The 24684-nt window shown below is 38.5% G+C and overlaps 1 protein-coding gene across 1 annotated transcript in view; it reads left to right on the top strand.

Annotated features, from left to right (window-relative positions):
- Positions 1 to 5669: 5669 nt before the first annotated feature.
- LOC149078110 (pleckstrin homology domain-containing family M member 2-like) overlaps positions 5670 to 24684 on the top strand; it is a 25597-nt gene continuing 6582 nt past the window's right edge. The window contains exons 1-12 of the mRNA XM_089241702.1: positions 5670 to 5940; positions 8402 to 8508; positions 10383 to 10617; positions 12812 to 12874; positions 16828 to 16926; positions 17158 to 18266; positions 18397 to 18466; positions 20190 to 20345; positions 20553 to 20641; positions 21383 to 21515; positions 22702 to 22883; positions 24442 to 24504. Coding sequence (XP_089097828.1) covers positions 5842 to 5940; positions 8402 to 8508; positions 10383 to 10617; positions 12812 to 12874; positions 16828 to 16926; positions 17158 to 18266; positions 18397 to 18466; positions 20190 to 20345; positions 20553 to 20641; positions 21383 to 21515; positions 22702 to 22883; positions 24442 to 24504 — 2405 coding nt within the window. The 5' untranslated portion in view covers positions 5670 to 5841. The remainder of the gene's footprint in view (positions 5941 to 8401; positions 8509 to 10382; positions 10618 to 12811; positions 12875 to 16827; positions 16927 to 17157; positions 18267 to 18396; positions 18467 to 20189; positions 20346 to 20552; positions 20642 to 21382; positions 21516 to 22701; positions 22884 to 24441; positions 24505 to 24684) is intronic.

The raw sequence follows: 24684 nt of genomic DNA, 5'->3' as shown, positions 1-24684 counted from the left end.
ACAGCCAGGTGTGGATCCAGGTCGGTATGTCGGGAGAAGCGAATTTTGTAAGTTCGTTGGATCGTCCCGTATTTTACGGGACAGGAAAATTTTCCAACATTATTCGTTCGCCCACACCCCTGGATCCGTTCCTGAGCAAAGGCCGATATCTTCACCTGGTGCGAATGGAGCAGAGGTGAATATCTTCAGCTGCTACGAATGGAGCAGAGGTGAATATCTTCATCTGCGAATGGAGTAGAGGCAGACATCTTAAACTGCGAAATGAGGGGAGGCATAAATATTCAGCTCCGAATTAAGTGGAGGCATAAATATTCAGCTCCGAATTGAGTGGAGGCAGAAATATTCAGCTTCGAATGAAGCGGAGGTACAGGCATCTTCAGCTGCGAATAAAGCTGAGGCAGAGATCTTCAGCTGCGAATGGAGTGAAGGCAGGTGGATCCAGGACGATGTGTCGGAGAAGCGACTTCCTGTGTAGGTGCATTGGATCATCCGTATTTCCCACGGGACAGACAAATTTCTCCCATATTATTCGGCTCTTGGGAGGGGCGATCGCTCCCCGTCTGGATCTGCACTTGGGCACTGCGCTCTATGAGGAGTGCGAAATTCGAGTTGAAAAAGTGAGAAGCTTTGTCGACAAAAAAAAAAAAAATGTTTGCAGGGGACACCAAAAAAAGGTTCCGCACAAGTACAGATATCTTCTCGAGTCACCCCGTTTTTAACGCATATTGGTGCATCAGGCCCTCTCCACCCTCCAGAAGCAGGGCCACTGTCTCAGATTTTTTACCTACAGCATGGCCCCTAGGCTGGGATCTCTGGTACGCCTCCAGGTCAAACTTTTCATGCCCCCCTATCTGTAATAAGTTTATAATGTGGAAAAATACACAAAAAAATATTATTATCGTCCCGTGTCTGGTCCCCTCTAGTTGCGGGCGTCGGATCAGAGGGGTGGGCACCAAAATGCGTCCTTACCTCGGCTGACTAAGCGTCTAGTTGCAGTCCTGACTACTCTTGTGGGAAGTGCCGCAACTAGTGGGGGTAGACAAGCGGGTCCAGTGCCCCTGGCACCGGACCAGAGAGTGCACCAAACATTACAAAGGGCGCCAAAATGTGATCTTCCTCGGCTGACCAAGCATCGACCCTGTTGCGACCCTACTAGTGTGAAGGAGCCTATGGGGGTCCACCCCGGGACGTAGCGTGCCTTCTCGGGTCCCGGGGCAGACTTTCTTGGGGCCTCCTTGAAAAGATTTGGCTGACCAAATATCGACCCTACTTGTGGGAAGGAGCCTGTGGGGGTCCACCCAGGGACGCAGCATGTCTTCTCTGGGCCCCAAGCAGACTTTCTTGGAGTGTCTTGAAAATATTTATTATCATGCAAAATAAGTGTATTTTTTTTTTGTAGCCCCCCCCCCCTCCATTTGCTCGAGGCAGGACTTTAGTTGCCCCAGCCCTGTGTTCACCTGGGGAGGCTCAGAATAGTAGGCTTTTGTGAACTTTTTTTCGGAGCATTTTTCATACAAATTATTAACGAAGGGAGGGGGTGGGGGCTTAGATATATCACTTTGTTCGGGTTCCAGGGCCAAGTGATTTTTTTGAGGCCCTACCAGGCAAATTTACATGTATGCTCCTCGAAAATTTCAACTATATCTCATTTTTGTAAGGCTCCACGGGAGACAAGTTGGGAAAGAATAGCATAAATGAGGGAAAGAGGTTTGTCCCTCAGTTTGCATGCTCTTTCCCAACTTTTTTCGCAGATTTTTGTATTTGCAACAATTTTCTAATTGGGTTTTATTGGCCCCAGCCTTTTTACGGGTCAGGGTCCACCCAGGAAGCTCAGAATAATAGGATTTGGTGAACTTTTTTTCGGAGCATTTTTCATACAAATTATTAGGTGAGCATTTCCAGCCAGAAAGGAGGGAGCTCAGATATATCACTTTGTTCGGGTACCAGGGCCGTCTTAAGAGCGCCATGGGCCCCCAAGAAAAGTGATTTTTCTGAGGCCCTACCAGGCAAATTTACATGTATGCTCCTTGAAAATTTCAATTATATCTCATTTTTTGTGAGGTCCCCTTTTCTCTTGAGGCCCCACGGGCCGTGGTGGGTCCATGCGTTAAGATGGCACTGCTGACAGGGCTCCAGCTCTGGGATCCGGGACAAAAATCATAATTTTTTTCACGCAATAAATGCATTACAGAAGGGCCCACGAAAAGTCTGGCTTGGAGCTCACTAAAGGTCTCAGCCTAGGGGCCCTGCTACAGGACGTGGGGGAGGGGGATGTGGAATTCACAAAAATAAAGAAAAACATTCTGAAACACGTTAGAACTACATTTGAAAATGTAGATTAATTTAAAATTACTACAACATATTCCACTTAACACGGTCCCATTTAAAGTACTTAGTACGACTTATTTTCGTGATCTCCTAACTTTTACTAACACTTATTGAAATTTCCGTTAAAACGTTTTCCCACCAACAACGTTTTTCATGAGTTTTTGGAAAACGCTATAAATGGGATTCACTGTATATGAACTATTCAATGTTATTGCTTGTGAGTTTCTCGCCACAAACCAAATCCAAGATTGTAATCTCAATATTTGAATATTCAAATTCGAAATTCAAAAAGACGCTCTGGAATAGGTTGCGTCGAATATTAACAACACTAGCTGCAATCAGCCTAAACTTCGGATATAATTTATTTAACAGTAGGCAATGAACTACCGGGGCTGTAAGCAACGTAACCTACATCCTAAATGTTCGGAAATTTGTGCTCTTAAATGTTTTTATGCATGAACTCTCTATTCATGAACGGGGCGGTTCTGGACGTTTTTCAAGTGTAAGCGAATGACGTTTTGGTGATAAAAAAATCACCCCTTTCATTTGGTGCCTTTTGCAGCCTCGTAGTTCGCAGGATTCAAGATCCGGCTTCTGTTCATGAAACAAAATATCTCTAATGTTGGTACTGTTCTAGGTAAATAATTAGATTGAGGGGAAAAAATCAGAGAGAAGCGTCTTACTTTTTTTTCGGAAGCTCAGTAGTAAAAATTGTCAAAATTTAGAATTTACACATTGTATATCCGTCTTCCGGAATATATGAGAGAATGATTCAGATGGTAACGTTTACGACTGAAAAATTCTCAACCCTCCTTAGGGAAACATGATAGTTCAGAAGTTTCCAGGAAGGCATGCAATTAACACTCCAGAGGACAGTCGAAGTTGCCTCGCTCCGAGGCAGTCATCATCTGTAGATATCCATGGTACAGTCTACTATGGAACATGAATAGTGGAAGCATCGCCGAATGAAACTACAAACATTCACCTTGTGCGCACTATTGGTACCTCCAGACCAGATGGTAACTTTAACGAGAGGGGAGGTTTTCAAGGGAGGAAAATTGCTAGATATCTTTTCTAGTTTCCATTTTCGTTTGATGCTCTAAGCATGTTTTTTAGTTAATATAGCCCTGTTATTCTTTAACGGCAGAAAGAAAGGCCAGACTTTATTGTGTGTGATAAAGAATGCGACCACCTGCATAACATACACTTTTCCCTTTCAGAAATAAGCTACTGCCATACCTAATAACGCTAAAAATAATATTGTTGGGGCTTTAAACTGAAAACCTCCTTTCACAATCAATAATAGTTTGATGGGAAAAAAATTAAATTTAATCAAAAATTTCCAAAGCATCTGCCGAGAAAGGAAAAGGTTTCATTTGAAAAAATTGCGGCCCTGTGCGGCCGCACTTTTCGCACCTCTCCCCCTAAGTCCGGTCCTGTTCGGAGACAAGTTTGGAAAGCATAAATGAGGGAAAGAGGCTTGTCCCTTAGTTTACATGTTCTTTCCCAACTTTTTTCGCAGATTTTTTGTATTTGCAACAACTTTCTAATTGGGTTTTTTAGGACAGGTTGTCCATGTAAAATCAATTTTATTGTAACACACTGTATTTTCATTCTTAAAACTGAAACAGAGTAGTTTCGGGACACATTTTTAGCATTTTTCGAATTGGAACCATACCTCTACGACAAATAGATGAGCTGAAGGGCGAATTAACATAGCTAGATAGCGTAATTTACAATTACCCTATATGGTGTATCCATGGTCTATCTACAAAATGAAAAAAAAAAAGTTCGAAAACGTGCATTTTGGCAATTCAAAACAGGGTAAAATTGACATGCATGTCTCTCATCTTGCATAATTTTTAAAATTAATCTTCTAACAAATTTTCATAAGAATTTTTAATCAAGAAAAGTATAGAGATCAAGCTGAATATTATATTTGGGGATGGAAAAACCAATAAACTTTAACATTGTAATTTCAAAGCTAGAATCAAAACACTGAAAGGAAAATTTAAGATGTGTTGAGTTAAGAAGAAAATAATGTGGAAAAAACCCTTTTTGATTGAGGGTCCATTTCCTCGATCAAAGTATGCAAAAATATATGATGGCTCATCTCTACTAAGTATAGACACAAATGTGGTAAGTAACATTCGTTTTAAAGATGTTATCAAAGACTTTGAGCTGGAGAAAGCTTTTGGATAAATAAAGTGAGTGCTCTTGGAAGTCTGGGGAGCAAGGTCATTATTGCTGGGGGGGGGGGACACGATGATGATGATGATGTCAGCTCATATATACATTACATCAGTCGATTCCACCTGTGACGCTGGGGGGCAATGTCCCCACGCCCCCCCCCCCCTCCCGTATCTCCGCCCATGAGTGGCTAATTGTGTAAGATTGTAGGATTGCCCTGTATTTTACGGGACAGGCCAAGTTTTACCATATTATCCGGATTTTGGGAAGGGTGATTACTCCCCACCCTATTTCTGGATCCACTGCTGGTCTGAGATTAGTTACTTCTGAAATACAAATTCTTCTAAGCTTATATGGCTTAGAGGGTGTGTCGCAATGAATTTCTTGAAGATAAATTTTGAGTTCCTAGCCTTCAAATAGCATTGAAATTAACAGAAAATTATTATAATAACATATAAAGGCATTTTTCTCTTCCGATATTTTAAGTTTTTTAAATATTTTTTTGCATCAAAAGATAATTTTTGATCTCCTGGGGGGGGGGGGGGGAAAGAGCTGTTCCCACTGACGTCTCCGATCCCACTATACATTGGGGGGGGGGGGGTCAACAATTACTAAAAATTCAATTGACTAAAATCCGCTTCAGTCTGGCACCTAGATTTATTTGCGATTTGTCCATCCCTGACTCACAACGATTGGCAACTTTATTTACTATACAACATTTTTGGCAATAAATCGGCATCTTGCTATATTGTACCATATTTAAGATCTCAATCCCCTGTATTTTTTCTTAGAAATATGGTCAACATAATAATACATGAACTTCAGCTTTGGTTTTAGCAAATATTTGATAATGTTTTGAAACAGAAATCTTCATAATTTGAAGTTTATTATTTCAGACGTAGTTTTTTTTGAGAAATCCAAAAAAAATTTTTATAACTTTAAAAAATAAATTTTGGGAAATTTCCCTTTTTTTGTCGTCTGGTTTTTATGAATCATTTTCATGTACTACTTTCTGATTGCGGTTGTCAACAAACCAATTAAAATACACGTTATATATATACAACAGAAAAAAGATTCTTATAATAGCGTTTTATTGCTCGAGCACGGCCGCACACTTACGTGATCAAGACATCAAGTAGGAACTTCTAAATAAGGAAAATGGCAACAGTCGTTGTTTGTTGATGTTTTTGTGGATGTAACATCATTTTTGGTTTCGATCGCTCTTTGTGATGTTGGGGGCGAGCGAACGCGCATCAATTAAATAATAATGTCAATGATGTTTCCAAGATGTAAATTGCTGATTGCGTTGATGAATTAACGACGATGACCAACATCCCAGTGACGAAGGCTGTTCCAATCGTTGAAAGCGATGATGAGGTCAAAGACAAGCTGCTGTTCGCGGTACAGATTGCTGTTAAACAGGTGAAGGCATGACACCAATGAGGACAGCATCAACATTTTCTCGTATTTATATTATAAAAGTCACTGAGTTGTTATGTTGGAATTTCTTCCTTGATTCAGGGGGGGGGGGCATCCACACACAGACACAGGGTGATGTGTCAGGAGGGGCGACTCTTTGCGTAGGTTCATTGAATCATCCCTTGTTTTACGGGAGAGAGAAATTTTTCAGTACTGTTCGGCTCTAGGGAGGGGCGATCGCGCTACCTGGATCTACACCTGACCAAAAGCAGGCATCTTAAGCTGTGAATGGAGCGGGGCAGGCAACTCCCGCTGCCAATAAAGCTGAGACACCAGTCCAGGGTTTAAGCTACGGTTGCATTTTTTGCAAAATGCGAAAGAAAATCGTAGAAAGCGAAAAAAGTAGTAGCAACTTTCTCAAAAATGAGTACAGGAGGTATGCAACGAGTAGACATCCAACCATCAATCATTACATTAGGGGTCATTCAAGTATTACGTCAGCATCGGGGGGGGGGGTTCGGATTTGCTGACTTTTGATGACAAGACAGGGGGGGATTTGATGGTTGCTTACGTCATCACCCACCCTTTTTGAAGATATGAAATATTCTAAGCTGCTGACTAAATTTTACTGACAAGGAGTGGAGGGGAACAGTGTTTTGCTGACAAGGGGGAGGGGTCAAAAATGGCTAAAAATCTGCTGACATAATACTTGAATGGCCACTTAGCATTGTAGTATTTTGCTAAAGCTTTCCCCCCATTTTCATTTTTTTGCGAAAGGAATTTTTTTATCCAGCTTATACCCTGCACCAGTTACCCTCCTCTGGATCCACTCCTAAGCAAAAGTAGATATCTTCAGCTGTGAATGAATTTAGACAGACATCTAAACATCTTCAGCTGCCAATGGAGTGAAAGCAGGCATCTTCAGCTGTGAATGATGCCCTGAGGCATCTCCTGCTGCGGAAGTAGCTGAAGCAAGTGCAAATGCAGTGCGATGTGTCTACAGAGGCAATATATTGTGTAGGTCCATTGGAACGTTGCATATTTTATAGGAGACAAATTTTCCTAAATTATTAGACTCTTAGGAGGGGTGATGACCCCCATTGCCCCCTCTGGATCTGTGCATGCACCCACACATTCTGGAACAGTGGTCCCCTGAGCCTGGGCTTGAACCGTGCACCTTGTATTGATTTTCTTGGAAATTTATAGTTTTAAACTAATACCGTAAAATAGATTTCTGGGTGCCTTCAGATTGTAATGCACTGTCAGATGTTAGCCCCCCCCCCCCTTGTACACAAGTAAAGATAGACTTGTGGAGAGCTACCTTAGCAGGGTGACAAGTACAAAGGGGTGGCAGATTTGAAAATGAGTGTTCAAGAAAATTAGTAAAATGGAAGAAGTGCTGCAAAATTTGTATGGCCCATCATAAATTTCTGCCTGCCTGTGCCACTAAGTGAGGGTCAAATGAGTTTGCTAGCATGTGAGTGAACAAAAGAGGGAGCTAAGAAGAGTGACCCAGAGACAGCACAGGAGTGATGAAAAGAGTGTGTAAGCACGTGTGTGACCAAAACAGCGACTTAGACACACAGATGTATTTACAGGAGTGGTGGGGGGGGGAATTTTTTCTGGGGTTTTCAAACTTTGAGGCGCGAATGTGAGCCAGTTCCCCCATTTTGAAAAAGTTTCTCCATAGGTAGCAGGCAGACCTTAAGCACAAGAAACTTACACAACATGAGCATTAGGCATTCATCATTTGAGACAGATGGCAGCACTAGTAGAATACAAAACTCATAATCTGACAACATAAATGCATTAAAGCCGCAAATGCACGCACAACATGCTATCTAGCATGTATTTATTTGTTAGAAATTCCCCAGGGGAATGTTTACGAGGTGCAGGTAGTAGTAATAGTTGCTTGTTAGAGTGCAATAATCTTTAGTTTGATTGGTTCTTTCAATCATGGTTGATATTTAGAGATGACTACTACTATTACTACTTTACTACACACCAACTCTGGTTATATCACCTTACAGTGTTTCACTACTGATCGAGTTGGGTCAGAAATCTTTTCCTCTAAAAATGTTATACTTCTGTCCTTGTGTCTGGGACAGAGGGGACTTCTGACTAGAGTATGTCAAGGTACTGTCTATAGGTAGCTGCCTCAGGTTTTGTTGGGAAAGAACTTAACATATCTATGTCTTACCCCAGGATGGACAGCAGCCTTCGTGGTAGTAGACGAGCAACTTACCTCTGCTCTACTCTCGCTCCAAACGTTTCCACTCTATCGAGGTGACTGGATTTAAAGCTTAAGTTCCAGTCCAATTAACTCGTACACAGAATTTTTGAATTGGTGCATTGTTCTTACGAAGACCAAGTTATTGTTTATTGTGCTATATTTTTATTAATTAATTGCTCTTCGGGTTGTGTCTTATTATTCACATTAAAATTCCATATATTCCATACATAGATCCAGTGCTGTACCAGCGTGAATGACCAGTCACTTGCTCCATTGACATTTGATGCGAGGGAAGTTCATCAGTTGTGCGAGAGTTTGGACAAGACTTTTTTCCATGGGTAAGTTAACTACATCCTTTTTGAATGAATTCTTGATTTTTTTTTTTTTTTCGTATAAGTGCTCTAGAACAGTAGATTTACAACCTAGGCTGACATAGACTCCCCCTCCCCCTTGTGGTCCAGGAATATTGTAAGAAAGACACGTGAGAAAATCAGATGAAAGAGAGTCACGAAAGTGGTGAAGGGACCACGGAGAGCTTTGAAGAAATAAAGCTACCATATATCTTAGAAAAAAAATTGACTACTTCCAGAATCTAGCAGAGCTGTCCATGGAACCCCACCATCTTAACCTATTTGCCCATGTGAGCATATATGATGAGATCTGGTCTATAATTTTCTAGTGTAAGTATGAAAAGATGTAAGCTATTACTTCTCTAGTCACGTATGAGGATCCTAGAACTCTCAGAACATAGTTTTGCCTTGAAACCCATGATGTTGAATATTGAAATGACCATGCATTAAACCCTCCCCCCCCCCCATCATGCATACACTCCAGCCCAGGGTGGTGGTCCCAGCAGGGTGATTTGTGAGAGAAGTGATATATTGCTTAGGTTTGTTGTACGAATCATCCTATAATATTTACACACACAGATCTATTCCCCCCCCCCTCCACATAATTAGGCTGTTTGGAGAGATGATCACTCCTTTCCCTACACTTATGGATCCATCCCTGGGCCAGGGTTTCAGAGATAGATATTATTTATATATAGGCCTATATACAGGGTGATTATAAAAAAACTATCCCGACATATGGGCCCCTAACTATCATACCATTCACAGAAACTGAATGAAATTTTGGCATAAGGTATTTTGATGTATGCGCTCAAGAATGATATGGAAACCAACAGTGTCACTCTAACAGTTACGGTTACAGTGAGAAAATTTCGAAAATATCAAATGGCAACACCAAGTTTTTTGTATTGGAATGTGATCTCCATTGTGAAAAACCCTAAATAGCGTTTGAACGGCAACTGTAGCATGAAAATCACTGGGCTGAAAGTGAGGACAATCAATAAGGACAGAGGAGCAGCATAAAATAAAGCATTTTATTGTGTTTCACAAATTTTCCACATGACCTTGTGGAGGACTAATCAGGCCTTGTGGGATCTCAGCCGAAGAAACGGTGTGACGAATGAAACGAACATTAATGCTCTGGTGCACGGCAAAGTCCTTTTTACTTTTTCCTTGCCTAGCTCCGGGGATTTTCGTGCTACAGGTGCCATTCCAATGCTATTTAGTGTTTTTCAGTATGGAGATCGCATTCCAATACAAAAAACTTGGTGTTGCCATTTGATATTTTCGAAATTTTCTCACTGTAACAGTAACTATTAGAGTGACACTGTTGTTTTCCATATCATTCTTGAGCGCATACCTCAAAATACCTTATGCCAAAATTTCATTTAGTTTCTGTGAATGGTATGATAGTTAGGGGCCCATATGTCGGGATAGTTTTTTTATAATCACCCCGTATATATATATATATGTATATTCATTATGAACTTAGTTTTGACTAAAATTCCATGATTAAAACGGGTATTTGCTCCTGACGGGGAGCTGGAAACAAAATATGGTCAAAAGGGTACAGGGCTGAATAAACAGGCTGGAAGAGCTTGAGAACCACTCCTCTAAAAATTCTGTAGAAACAGAGACCCCTTGATCTAAAAAAATGTGCAGGAAAAAAAGAGGGCCCCATGCAGATGTTGGACATCGTAGATCTTTGAAACCCCCCCCCCCCCCATATATTTCCATCTATTTTCACGTAATTGTATTTCAAAATGAGTATTTTTATGCAATTGTTTTTGTTGCTGTTTTTTTTTTGTTTTTTTTTTCATTATATAAACTTCCTTGATAGAGAGAAAAAAAAATTGTTACAGGTTGAAGCAATGTCAAAAAGGGTACTGGCCTTTCGTGAGATATTTTACGCACAAGAACACACTTCAGTACCTCGAAAGTCTCAAGCATGCACGCACAGATACTCAGTTTGGAAGAGCGTGGCTGTGTCTAGCTCTAAATGAAAACATGTTGGAGAGCTATCTTCGCTCTTTTCAGAGTAATCCGGCCGTCTTCAGGAAGCATTATGCTTCAGTTGCTATGTTACGAGATACTCAGGTAAAAACCCATACTATGTTTTCCTGTGTCCTATGTTTGTGAATTCCATTGCTGTAAAACGGGTTTCTCTCACCCTTTCTGAATGCACAGACTGATGAAATGTCTGAAGTAATTCTACAGATCATTAACTTACAGCGTATGGGTCTAATGTTTTACTTGAGCCTATGTGATTAGATTCAAATGAAAGATTACTATTAAAGGCAACAGCAATGAGCAGGTACAAGTTACCATGAGAAACATAAATATTTAGTTTCATGCATAGACAAGTTACATGCGGCATCCATCATATACCATGACGCACAATAACAAGAAGAAAATGTTGGAACCTCTGACAATCTATTGCCGGATTACAATCCTCGGCTAGGTGAAAATGCTATAATGCAAAGCGCGATATCGCAGGGCATTCTTTATGATCAGTCAATAAAATTGATTAATTATTTGTGGCATACCATTAAATAATTTGCATTTGATTGGAATTGAATTTTTGTCTGCCTTTGACACAAAATGTTGAGAAATGCTGCTCTAAAATATTTCAAAATACCATATCAGCTATGTTACAGTCAAATCCCATTTTAACAAATATCATTACAGCGAAAAAATCTTGTTTTAATAAACACTTTTCTAATCCCCCAGATAAGTTTACATAGGAACAATACAATAAGATGGAATTCCATTATAACAAAATTTCTTTATTACGAAGCAATTTCTCCGGTCTCTTGAGGCGCGTATACACTAGCACGCAGATTGTGCAATGCAAGCATTTGCAATGAATTCAGTGGGTACGATTTCCGAAACGAATCATCATCATCAACGATGGCTCCATCCGAGAGCTGTTTCAACGCCATCTGTAGGTTTTGAGCGGCAGTAACAACTATTGAGGAACATGATATGATAAACGAATTTAAATGGTTGTTAATGACAAATTTAAATGACTCAAAAATGACGAATTTAAATTATTATGACTATTAAATTAAATGACTTTCGCGAAATAAGATGAGGGAAAAAAATGAAGGCTCTAGATAGGCTCAGAAGCACGTACAAACACGCAAACCGATAATGACGGCGTCCAAACTAGAAGGAAGAATTCCTTTGTGTTCGTCAAAAAAACCGACTCCTATTGAATCGGTTCAAACAGATCAAGAATGATTCGTTAATCATTCGCAACACTACAAATTACTGAACAACCGATTGCGGACGCTTGCATTGCACGATCCGCGTGCTAGTGTATACGCACCTTTGGAGTTTGTTATAACAGGATTCGACTGTGCATGCCTTATCTGTTAAAATAGTTTCTTACTATCTATTGTTTGAAAAGTTATGTCTCCTTGCTTTTATTATCTTCATTTACATGGATAGGAGAATTTTAAAATTCTACAGTAATTTTCTCATCACCAAGGAAAATGAATGACAGTTAACAGAGAATTCTAGATAAACAAGGGTCAGATACTCAAGGTACTATAGTTCTCCCTCCTCCAACCACGAGTTGCATCAGAAAATTCTGTTATTTTCTAGAACGACAAGCCAATCATGAAGTTCCAGTTGCTGATGAGCTATTGTCGATGCACAATGGTTTTACTTAAAAGAGTTGAATAAACTTGTCTGACATGACATAGTCAAGTCTCATCTCATAGATGAAAGACTATAGGCCTACTGTATATCTGAATTTCTTCTTGGATTGCCAAATTTTTTTCCCAGACCACTGATTGGTGACCATTGTATCAACAGACAGTGTTCTCACCAAATGAATAGCGTAACCTACAAATATAATTCATTCTTTGTCTTGAAAAACAATTATGGTTATTCAAGGGGAAGCACAAGATTATTTCATAACACAAGAAAAATACGGTAAGAATATACATGTGTGGGAGAAAAAATGTATTTTTGAAAACGTCATCTTTGTCTGTTGCTATGTAAAGTCACAATAATCCCTTTTTTGGCAGATTAATGTAATGTATATACGTAGCTATGTGTTGTTAGATCTGAAGGTTCATTGTCGCTGATGAAATATTCTTGGCAGAAACTATCTCCATTGTAGGAGGCAGTAGCAGGCACACATCAATATCCTTGCCTCTGATAGATGCTAGTGATAAAATTTAGCATTGCTTCATGACACACACTTTGAACGCTTGCAAAGTTTTATGTTTATGTTAAAGAAATGATTGGACCCCCCTTTTTTTTTCTTTATGACTTATAGAGAGCAGAACTGCTTCTGATGCTAATGGCTGGCCTTGAAAATGTTCCTATCAACTTAGACATTGTAAGAACATAATTAATTTATTTTAATTTTTTTTATGTTTATTCTGAAAATTTCTATAGTTATTTTATTAAATTGACTTTGTTCCTCCAAATGACTTTGTGCACAAAAAATAATTCATCTTCTATTATATAATGTTGGCAGTTTTTTTTTTTTTTTTGAGGAACTAGTTCTAAATGTGCTTCTCAGAAAGTGATGGCAAATGTTTAAATTAAAATTTTAGTGAATAAATATGGTAGTCTATGTATTTTAATATCTTGTCCATTCTGCTTATTAATGCCAAACACTAAACACTGAAAACATTATTTACTTTTCCTGTAATTATACTCTATGTCGTGTATTTAACACCTGTAACTTATATCTGATCACAAGTATTCAGATATTTCAATCTCACCACTCAAATCAATCTCCCTTACACTGGAAATAAATAAAAAGTGGGCCCCACTTTTCACTACTATCATAACGCCACTCGTTCTCTCAGGAATACCCATGAATTTTTGGAATGATTGTATTGTAATAGTGTGTCATTCATGCAAAAAAAAGCATCTCTCTGATCTCAGAAGTAACCAACAAAACAAGGCAAATAAATGGAAAATCCATGAAATTATCCTAACATGTTTTGACACACAATGGGTGTTTTCAGAGGATGACTATAATCACTATCAATGCTGACCAGTGATGCCTCATGGGTTGATTACCAAATCTTAACTCCTTGTTGCTCTGGGAAAAAAAATATGTCTAAAGTCAAACATAATTTTCAGAATCCTTACTACTAATCCATACTAGTTCTCTGGTGCAAATTTTGGCAGTTTTGACCTGTGCTGTAACTGACGTCCTAGTTCATTCCAAAGGTGCTTGATAGGATTTAGGCTAGAGCTCTGAATAGGCTAGTTTGATTTCCTGAACACCTATTTCAAGAAACCAGCTGCACATGGCACTAGTAGTATGGGCTGGTGCTTCATACATGACTGATATGGAAGTTCTGCAAGCTGATGTTTCTTTTACGAAGTATAGCTACCATGGCACAGTTTGAGTACCCTTGCCTTAGACAATTTTTTTGTGATAATTAGCGATATCCCATATTTTTATAAAGTAAATATTGTCCGTGTAAGCTTTTTTTGTGTGTATTGATATTTTTTTACTGGAACACCTGTTGTAGGCCAGATGGAACTTCTTGGTGGGCTACGTTTTGCAGATGGGCACCTCTTGTTTAGAAAAACACTGACTTTTTTTTAATTAATAAGAACAAATCTCATACTAATGTGAGGAATTCTCTTTCTAATATGTATCTATCCATTCTAACTTGTATCCAGCCCATGGGTCCCCCACCCCCCCGAAACAAAATTTGACACTATCTCCATAATAATCTATATAAATATTAGGTTATTAGGTTTGAGTGCTTCCCCCTCACAATAAGTCTGAAGCCTCCCAATATTTCCAACAACTTTAGATCTATACTCTGTTCGCTCTAACTTGGGTCCTGATGTAAATAAACCGCTGTACCAATTTTTGATATCACTCCGCATCCTTCATCTCTATTGGTTGTAATTTTACCCGCCCCTTCATTACGTGTTCCGAACACGTGCGGTTTTTCCTTAAATTCGTTATGAAGAAATTTTTTTTTCACTGTTCTCCAAATTTTGTTAAAATAAAAACTGTTGATAACACTAATTAAAATAGAAAGAGGTATATATCTCCCAAAAAAAAATTTCGATAAAAGTATTCTGTCGTTATCATGGCATACTCCTCAAGAGTTGGGATGACAGGGCTCCTGCCTGGACATTGCCTGAGACAATTCTTGTCTTTTTTTTATTTTTTTACGCTAAAAGTTTACTATATAGAAGGGCTGTTGAAAGGTTGGCCTGAGGGCCTGCCAAGGATCACAGCCTGGGGGGGGGGGGGGAAGGGTCTTGCGGCAGGATGTGGGGCCATGGTCGTTACAAAAGTTTGTGCGAGTTGTTTATATTTTTACGGCAGATAGTGAGGAAAAAAAAATTCTCATTTTTTTCTTATTACTTTTTTTTCTTCAGAATTTTACAATTTTATTTCTGAGCTAATTTACGTGGTATGATTTTCCTGGGCCGGATATGCTACCAATTGTAACATGAAACAAATTATGAACAACTTACCATTGTGTTGCCACTTTTTATTTTTCTTGCGGATCTGTATAATTAAATATTTCATAATAATCCACGGGTTGTAGAAGTTCCAATTTGATGAGAGAGTCATCCACATTATTTCATTTCTTTACTTCAACCTGTTGTTGATATCCTGTTTTTTGTCAAGACAATTTCGGTTTTTTATCTGTGCATAGGTTGCGAACCATGACCCCAACATCCAGCAGCAGGAGCCCCTGGACTGGGATCTTTAATGGGCCCCCAGGCCAGGCTTTCTCACCGGATCTATAGTGTCTGTCATAATGAGGCTAACTGAATCAAAAATTAGCATTACTCTTTCGAACCAGAGTTTCAAAACGTTACCTTCACGTCTACGTGATAATCCTCAGACTTCTTCGGCTCGCCGCATTCAACGAAACCAATATTACTTCCTCCCAACAAGCTGCTCAAGCAGAAGTGAGAATTATTTTGAAATGCGTGTATTCACCACAAACGATAAGTGAAACCCCCCCCCCCTCCATTCAGTGTACGTAAGCGTGTGGGTGAGAAAAAAAATCTTGTTGACAGAAACTTTGTTTATAGGAGTCCATAGCAGCTGCAAAGAAATGCATTTTCAAATGGCTCTGCCAAACAAGGTAGACACACATATTTCATTTATGTCATCAAACGATAAAGAAGAAAACTCTTTTTCTCGCAAGACTTCTTGAAGAAGCGTATACAAGTGTATATCAAATCTGTTTGCGAATAGGAATAATAATAATAAAATGAAATTTCCTTTTAAAAAGGGGACGGTAATGTTTGAGTGAGAAAGGTGTATCCTGTCAACACCCACCCTGAAGGCATAGCAGCCAAAACGCTGTTAAAAAAAATAAAAATTATGAGGTATTTTATGGTATGAGGGGCAAACGACAAAGGACTATATTTTTGGCGGCGTTTCACAGTAAGAAAAGGTGAAATGTTCTTCAACCAATCATTTTGGGCATCACACGTGCTTTTATTTACATCAGGACCCAAGTTAGAACGAACAGAGTATATGTGTGTATCAGTATATTTGCCTATGTTAATAAAGTTTGTCCTGGATGCATTTGTCCAATTCCTCAATTTTTTTCAACCACCTATCATGAATTATAACTTGCTCAAAAAAAAAAAAAAAAAAATTGGAGGGGAACACTGTTTTTTCTTCAAAGTCCAGCCACATCAGAGGGCTTATAACAGCCCCATCATTTGGGGGGGGGGGGGTCAAGGGGACCCCCAGATTTTTAGTGTATTTTCATCTGACCTTTGAAAATACACTAAAAATGGCATACATTGTATATGCATACATTGAGTACATGTTCTTCTTTCCCCCCTGGAAAAAAGTTGAAATGACGGCCCTGGTTTATAACAAAAATGTTTAATATACTTATAATTAAAAACAGTGCAATATTGTACTAACATAACTGAAGATAATGACATTTATACTGATATTTTGTGTATTATAATGTAATTGTCTGGTGGTGTGTTGTATGACTCCTTATTCAAAGAATGAACATGAAGGTTAACAACTATTCATTAAATGATTAACAATTAAATATTCAATGATTAAACATTGGTATTAGGGTCTATAAATAAAATACATAAAATCTTAATTATTGAGATCGGCACCATCAGCATGACCGGCATCTGTGTAGTGGCTAAACAAAGAGCAAGGTAGAAAGCAGCGGTGCTTCCAGGTGGATTCCAGTTTATATGCAGGTAGACTGCAGTGCCACAGATGCATGTCACAGCACGGTGATTTGCATATGCCACAATTGCAGTTTACCTTTTTTCTACGTTACTATAATATTTTTTCTTGTTTAGGAAAATATTCAGTGGGGCAGCGGGCTTTCATTTTTCAAGGCATCTTCTTCGTGTTTGTTGAGTAGGACGCCGAGCAGGTGCAGCAGTGATTTTTCTCAGGTATAATATAAATGCATTCAAATGAGAAATACGCATGCCAAAATATATGGCAGATGTTCAAAATTGAATGTTCTTTCAGTATTATAGCTTTGCATAAAAATTATAATTCAAGTGTGGAACCTAAAACTTTAGATAACTTAATCAAAATATTTATGCACTCCTATACATGCATAATCAAAGCATAGAAAAATGTATTGCAATAAAATTTATTTTTTAACCATTTCTTTTCAGTACGAGTATTCTCAGCCTGTGGCAGGTAACTGCGGTAATGATGATACTGATTCAGGTGTAATTGAACTGGACTGTGCAAATGATGCAGCAATTGTTGAAGACAATCGTCATATGTCTAGCCTGAATGATGATTGTGCAAATGACAGTCTGGTGCTATGCAACCTCTCTGATCAGGAAATTGAACGAATCACCAAGTATTTGAATATGGCATTAGAATCTGAAGGAGCTTCTGGCACCGATCTCGAAGTGATTCGAACCAAAGTTGTCCGCAGATTGAAAAAGTCACCTAGTCATCGAAAAAATGATAGAAGTAATGATCAGTGTGAAGCTATGGAAATGATGCAGACAGGAGTCTGTAAGGTCGAGCCACACAACACTACAGCACAACAAAGTCTCAAAGAGAATCGACTGAGCAAAATGACAACAGACTCTGGTCTGTCTATCGAAGATAGATCCAATGAGTCCTCTGATAATGATCTATTAGACTCTGGTAATCAGAATATGAACCAAACTGTGACTTTTGATGTAGTCAGCTTCCAACCACAGTTTGATGTAACTTTTTCAACAGAGTCTTGTAGTACTCCCTTGACTAAATTCAGTTGTCAAAACTCTGAGGATATGCCATCACCCATTGAACTAGTAGGCGAAAGAGGCACCCCTGAGGGGCAAGAAGAGCCAACATGTAGTAATATTGACCGGAAACCTCTATGTCCTGGCAAGGATGGCCTTGATGATGGCAATAATGAAACACAGGAAGAAGAAGAAGAGGAAGAAGAAGAAGAGGAAGAAGAAGAAGAGGAGGAAGAAGAAGAGGAAGAAGAAGAAGAAGAAGAGGCAGAAATTTCTATCTACGACCTGCCAAGAGCTGGTTGTAAGCAGGAAGAAAACAGTGAAGTAAGTGATGTGACTGATAATGAAAATGAAAGCATCAGTCCCGATGAAGATGATGTTACAAGAACTGGTGATGATGCAGAAAAAGTAGATGGCGATGATGATGATGCAAGTGCAGAAGAACTAATGCAGTCCAAGCCAAAAGAGGAAGACCCAGTTGCTCTTGAAATCGCCATGCTAATAAGCAAGTTGGGACAAATCAAAGCACATGATATAAAGTGAGTACATTTATTGGTAATTTGCACTTCATAAAGTAATTGCATTGATTCTCCAAGTAAGCCATGTTGATAGTTTACAAGGAAAATTTTACAAACTTTTTAAGATTGTTCACAATTTATGTTTTTACAGAGTTGACGATCCTACCTTGCTATATTTATTGGTTGAAGTGTTTGAAGAAGACAAAGAAAAATTTTACAAGGTAATCAAAATTAGTTCTATATGGATTAAAATTTGCTTTCTACAGATCAGGGTCACCTTAACAGAATCGCGATCTTTCCTGGTAGAGCAATGTAGTTGCAACCGCTAAAAATTTAACAAAATTGATGTTGATTGCCATTTAAGATCATCAGAGACCCTTCCTGAAGCACAGGTCTATGGGCAAAACCTGAATGTACCTATGTGTTAGGACGGCCTGCCATGGACATTATGAATTAATCTACTACACGATACATGGACTGCTAAGCAGTTTCTGTCAAACTCGAACATTGCTTATTATGCTAGAAGGTTAAACATGAGTTAATACATGCTAATACAGTCAACACTAGATTTTACAAACTTCTAATTTATGAAATGCATGTTTTACAAACTAATTTTCTGGTCCCAAGCAATAAACAATTAATTCCTCTAAATGTTCCCATTTATGAATTTACAATTTTACAAACTGGTTTTTCACAGTTCGTACAGGTTTGTAAAAAGGACCATTGACTTTATCTCTGTTTCTCTTCTTTAAATAATCAAAAAATATATTTTTTTGCTTGTTTTTGAGCTACCAGGGCCGAAAACCCAGGCATTGGTATTGACGTCTAACATTTTCTTTGTTTAGTTCTAAATTACAGGCTAAGAGCAGCAGCACAAAATGTTTGAAATTTATATCAGCGTATCTGCCAACATGAAAGAGGGTCACTAAGCCCTGAAAAAGTCCAAAGAAGCATTATTTTGGACATTTTTCTTTGGGTAAAGATTATTTTGGCATGTAGATTTTTTTGCAATTTGTCCTGCCCTGAAATTAATTAGTGGCAATATAGTCCAGAAAGCCTCTTAACATTGCACATGTGCAGAAAAGAAGTAGGCAGTATTGGATTAAGCTACTAGTTTTCAAACATTTGCCACCCCCCCCCCCCAACACCCGGCTCCCTCACAATAGTCAACGTTTATACACTACAGTTTAACAAAGAACCAATTCAAACCAGAGAACAGGCACACATCAGTATCCTCGGCTTGCCACTACGCCCCTGCAAAAAAGTTGGTGATTGGCAATGCCCCACACTTTGAGGACAACTGGGTTTAGCTAATATTTACGTGTTATGAATGCAGTTGTGTGTCCATCATTGATGTGTAAAATGCTATCTTGACCGCTCTAAAGTGTATTAGCAGAAGTTAAATAATAACGTAGATAAAATCAACGTGACTTGTTGCAAAAATGTCTGGGAATGTTATCATGATAGAAGGAAGGGATGTGTTACCACATTCGATGGTTGGACTATATGTCAGTACATTTTATGTGGCTCTGATTAAAACTGTGGATTCACCTGAAATTGGGTGCATTACTGCTGAGATCAACTGAAACCACCTAGCTAATGGCATCCAATATCATTTACACATTTAAGAAAAAGTTACAGGACAATACTGGTGACAGGGCTGTCACCAGTAGGGGAAGCCGGGGGTGAATCTGGTGTCCTGGGCAGTGGACCAGGAAAAAGGACGCAGAGTTTATTCTTATTTTATTCAAGATAATAGAGAGGCAAAATAGATGGACTGGGTGACAGAGCAAATTTTAATTTCAGCCCTTTCTGGTGATAACATTAAAAGGTTGTATGTGTTCTCTCAAGTGCATAAAATGACTATATTTTGACAAAAATGACCAGTGACTTAGTGTTGTATTGTGAATTTAATCTGTATTTTTCATCAATTTCCTTTCATAGATTTTCCCTGGATATCTAGACTTCCCAAAAGGAAAGGATCAGATGGCGCTATTAGTTCTTACTGATAGGTCTTTGTACACATTGAAAGCTGGAAATAATGATCAGAAATTCATTTTGTGTGATTCCTTCTTTTATAAAAATTTCGACTTTATCATGGTTAGTTGCATTGCATTATACTAGCATATAAATATTACTGTTAAATTTTTGTGTGGAAAGATTCTGCTGTGATAGTTGTAAATTTTTTTTTATGGTCAATGGAATCAATCAAACTCTATGGGGTTTTTATAGTCATGGATGTAAAGGGCTTGCTGTAGTTGATTCTTCTTTCACCTATGTATGATCTAAAATGAATGTGTCTTTCAGGTCAGCCTGAATTCTCAGGGCTTTACTATTGTGTCGAAAAGTAGAAAGCAGGTTCTTTCTTTCTTCACTGCAGATGAAAGTCTAACAGGGTATGTTTTCAGATCATCAGACGATATGGATAAATATATAGGTTGACTTTTTTAAATAGTTGCAACAATTTTGTAGTAATACGTGAAACAGAGCCAGGCCATGTCGTTCACACCACAGGTAAGTTAAATGCCTACCCTCCCTCAGAGCAAAAGAACACATGTCCTTTCCCCCACCATGCATGTGTAAAGTATTAACAGGAACAAAGCAGTTGTGGAAGAGCCGGTCGAAATACTGTAGCAATGTTTATGAAGCAAGAGTAGAGGAGCTAGTTAAAAATAGATTGTGCTAGAGGTTGCAATGCATGACAGTGTCAGAAAAAACTACAGTTACACATTGCAATCTCCTGTTGTGTATTGTGACCTCTAGCACAATCAGTTTTTAATTATCTCCTCTGCTCTTGTTTGAAAACACTACGACAGTATTCTGACCAGCTGATCCACAACTGCTCTGTTCTTGTCATCACTGTGCACATGCATGGAGGGGGCAGGGCAAATTCTTTTGCTCTGAGGGATGGTAGAAATTTAACTTGTGGTATAAACAACATGGCCTGGCTTCATTTCATGGTGTCGCTACAGCACTGCTGTTGCCACTATTAAAAAATTTTCTTTTCTTTCAAACTTGTTCTCAGGGGCACAAATAATATCATTAGTGATACTATATTAGCAATTATAGCATTATTAGAGCAATAAATATCTTCGATTATTTATCACAGAGTTAGAATGTTTTTAATTTCTTTGCAGGAGTATCTTGTCAAATTTGGAAATGGCATTTCGTCGCTTCATGCCTAAGCAATCCATCCCGTTTGTAGTGACTGATGCTACATGCCAGCTGCTTAAGCTGAGAAATTTTCTGTCTCTGGAGCTGAAACGTTCGGTAATGATTAATATTGTTGATAAATTAATAACAAAAGAGCATGTGAAAAAAATATGGTTATTTAAGTTTATCCATCAAGGAAACAGTTATTTTCCGGATATTATGCTGAGGTGAGCTCGGAAAGAAAAGTCATCACGTCCCCGCCGGGACTCGAACCCAGGCCCTCTTGCATACCGGGCAAGCATGCTACCATCTACACCACTGGAGACACATGAATCTGCCTTCCTAATTTCACGCACTGTGTCGTGAGGCGCTGAAGTAGAGGCATTAGTAGCCTCTCTTAACTTCAGGAAATGGCCCCCGGGTGGGATGGTTTAGAGAGTTATAGATAGCTTTTCTCTCAGCCAGAGATATCAGAGGGCCTGGGTTCGAGTCCCAGAGGAGACGTGATGACTTTTCTTTCCGAGCTCACCTCAGCATAATATCTGGAAAATAACTGTTTCCTTGATATCTCTGGCTGAGAAAAAAGCCACCTATATCTCTTTATCCATCAAGTTAGTGATTCCTAAAGTGTTCCCCTTCCCAATTGCATGTGTTCATGAATGGCCCTCTGTTTCATAATTGTGATCCTGAGTTTAGTCACCAAGTTATCCACTCTGCATTAAAACACTTTGAAACCCTAGCAGGGGCTCATTGATGGTGGGGAAAACCATTTTACTATTCAATGTGCCTTCAAAGTGATGTTTGATCATTAAAAAAAGCATTGAGGATGGGTACCTTCTATATTTATAATACTGATGTCACAAATTTACATTAATGACAGATGATGAGTTGGCTTGGATCTATCCAATAACTATGCATCATTATAATATGCAAGTTACGCATTCCGTCTTAACTTGCAGCTGTATTGATGACACCGTCCACTGGAAAGCTAAAAACATATTGGAGTAGTTTCCAATTTTATAATAAAACAGTTCTACCAACTAAATAGTGAAAAATAATTTTATTTCATTCATTATTGATTACAAAAAGTAAAATACATTTATTAACAAAAACGTTGGGATGTCCTTGGGGGGGGGGGGGGGTTGTGGCAATAAAATTTTGTCAAATGAGGGGTCATGCTTCAAAAAATTTGGGAACTGCTGCATTAAGTTATTCTAAGATGTGCCATTAAGACATTTTTGTTCATCTCATTTGTCCAACATCATTCATGATTTAACTATTTAATTATGTGTTTTTCTTCTAGAAGAGGGACATAACTGTTCACCATTTTGCCTTGGCTCGATGGGAGGATTACATCGGGGCAGACTCCCCAGTCACTACACCAGCTGGTCCAAAACGAGAGGGATACCTCATGTATAGACATTTTATTTCTAATCGCCATGAAAAACATTTGATGCAATGGACACCAGGATACTTTATTTTAAAGTGAGATTTTTTGATTTATGTAATTTAAAGCCCTTGACTAATATATTTACCAGTTTTCATTGTATTTAAATATCTCAGACTTATCTGAAAATATATTTAATTTACTTATTACTACGAACGAAATTGCAATAAAATCCAAAAATCATACGAAGTAAACAAATATAAATTTATCATGTGAGGTTCAACAGACAACACTAATATGCAAAGCCTACTATAGACTAGTCCTCTTCTAGGAAGCTTTTATGTACCTACTACTTATATTGGGAGAAGTGCCTGGTTTATAGGGTTGAAACATTCAAAATTTTTGCTTGTGTTGAGAGACATTGCTCATTCAATGATCCAAAATTTGTTAGAAGGTTTTTGCACATTTTGTGAAACACTCGTAAACTGAGTTACTCATAATTCAAAGTTTTACTGTATGGTAGGGCTGGACAAATCACAAAAAAAATTTAGGTGCCAGAATAGTATTTTAGGCACCAAAAGAAATTTTACCCGAAGGGAAAGGTCCAAAATAATTCTTCTTTTGACTTTTTCAGGGCATAGCATAGTGACCCTCTCATGCTGGCAGATGTACTGCTATAAATTGCAAAAATTTTGCGCAGCTCTCAGCCTGCAATTTACTAAAACTACATAAAGAAAATTATAGGTGTTGATACAAATTTTTAGTCACCATGGCAACCTGTCACCTGGGATTTGTTCATCCCTGCTGTATGAGGAGAGAATTTTTTTTTTTCCAGTCTAAAGATGTAATGAGTGAACACAAAATATAGGAAATATAAACACTACACAGCACTTAATTTCAGATGCATAGAAATGACATCTATGAGCTAGAATTTGAAATGCAAGTATAGCAAGGCTTTGACAAATCCCAGGTCTCCATGGCTCGTAGCATGAACCCCAACCCACATGGGTAAAGGGCTTACATCCCGGAAGGGACAGAGCCTGTGTCCAGTGTGGTCTGATCTCTCCATAGTGACTGTGAAAAGTTGGCATTGGCTCCTGAAATATTCCATGTGAGATGACTAAAGTAGAGTCTCAGGACAATGAAGAATTTGAAATTCTGTAAGTTTTTCATGCTTTTACTAACATGGGGAAAAAGTCAGCAAGACACAGAAAAGTCTAAAATAAATAATTTTGGCTATTTTTCCTCAGGGAAAAATGTGTTCTTGGTTCCTGGCTGGCACCTAATTATTATTATTTTTGATTTGTCAAGCCCTGAAGGACGGATATAGAGCAGTGTTTCTCAACAACCAGGCCCTGACATCATTCACACCAGGCTGTGAGTCAATAAGCAATGTTCAGTCAATAAGCTGTTTCATTTTCCGTTGGTTGTATGTTTGACTGAACCTCCAATTGGGCTGCGGGCTCGCAAAGGTTGAGAACCGCTGATATAGTTGATATGGCTGCAGCATTGTAAGCTGTGATTTAATTTATGCACCAAAAAATATTGTGTGACCCTAGCTCATAAAATGAGGGCAGATGGGTGGATGGTGTAACATGGATTAAATCTTTGCACTATTTTTAACTCATGTTTATGAATTTCGATTTATTTTTTCAGTGGTGGTATATTGTACTGCATGGAAGAAAATGATAAAATAGAGCCATTATTTTTTGTGCACATGTAAGTACAGAATTATTTTCTCATTTGTATTCAGTTAACTTTGAACTTGCACAAATGTTTTATAGGTACACAATTTGAATACAATAATTACACCTCTCAGAGAGATGAAATAGTGAATTATCTGTCATAGTACAGATTTCCATTTTACAATGATATGCAGTAATGTTTTTGCTGCTGTTT

This window comes from Pholcus phalangioides, unplaced genomic scaffold (genome assembly GCF_987345545.1).
Source record: "Pholcus phalangioides strain wild (caught in Gottingen) unplaced genomic scaffold, Ppha-v1.0 ptg000014l_1, whole genome shotgun sequence".
Lineage (NCBI taxonomy): Eukaryota > Metazoa > Arthropoda > Arachnida > Araneae > Pholcidae > Pholcus > Pholcus phalangioides.
Note: the sequence above shows the minus strand (reverse complement) of the source record. Positions and strands in the feature narration are given on the sequence as shown.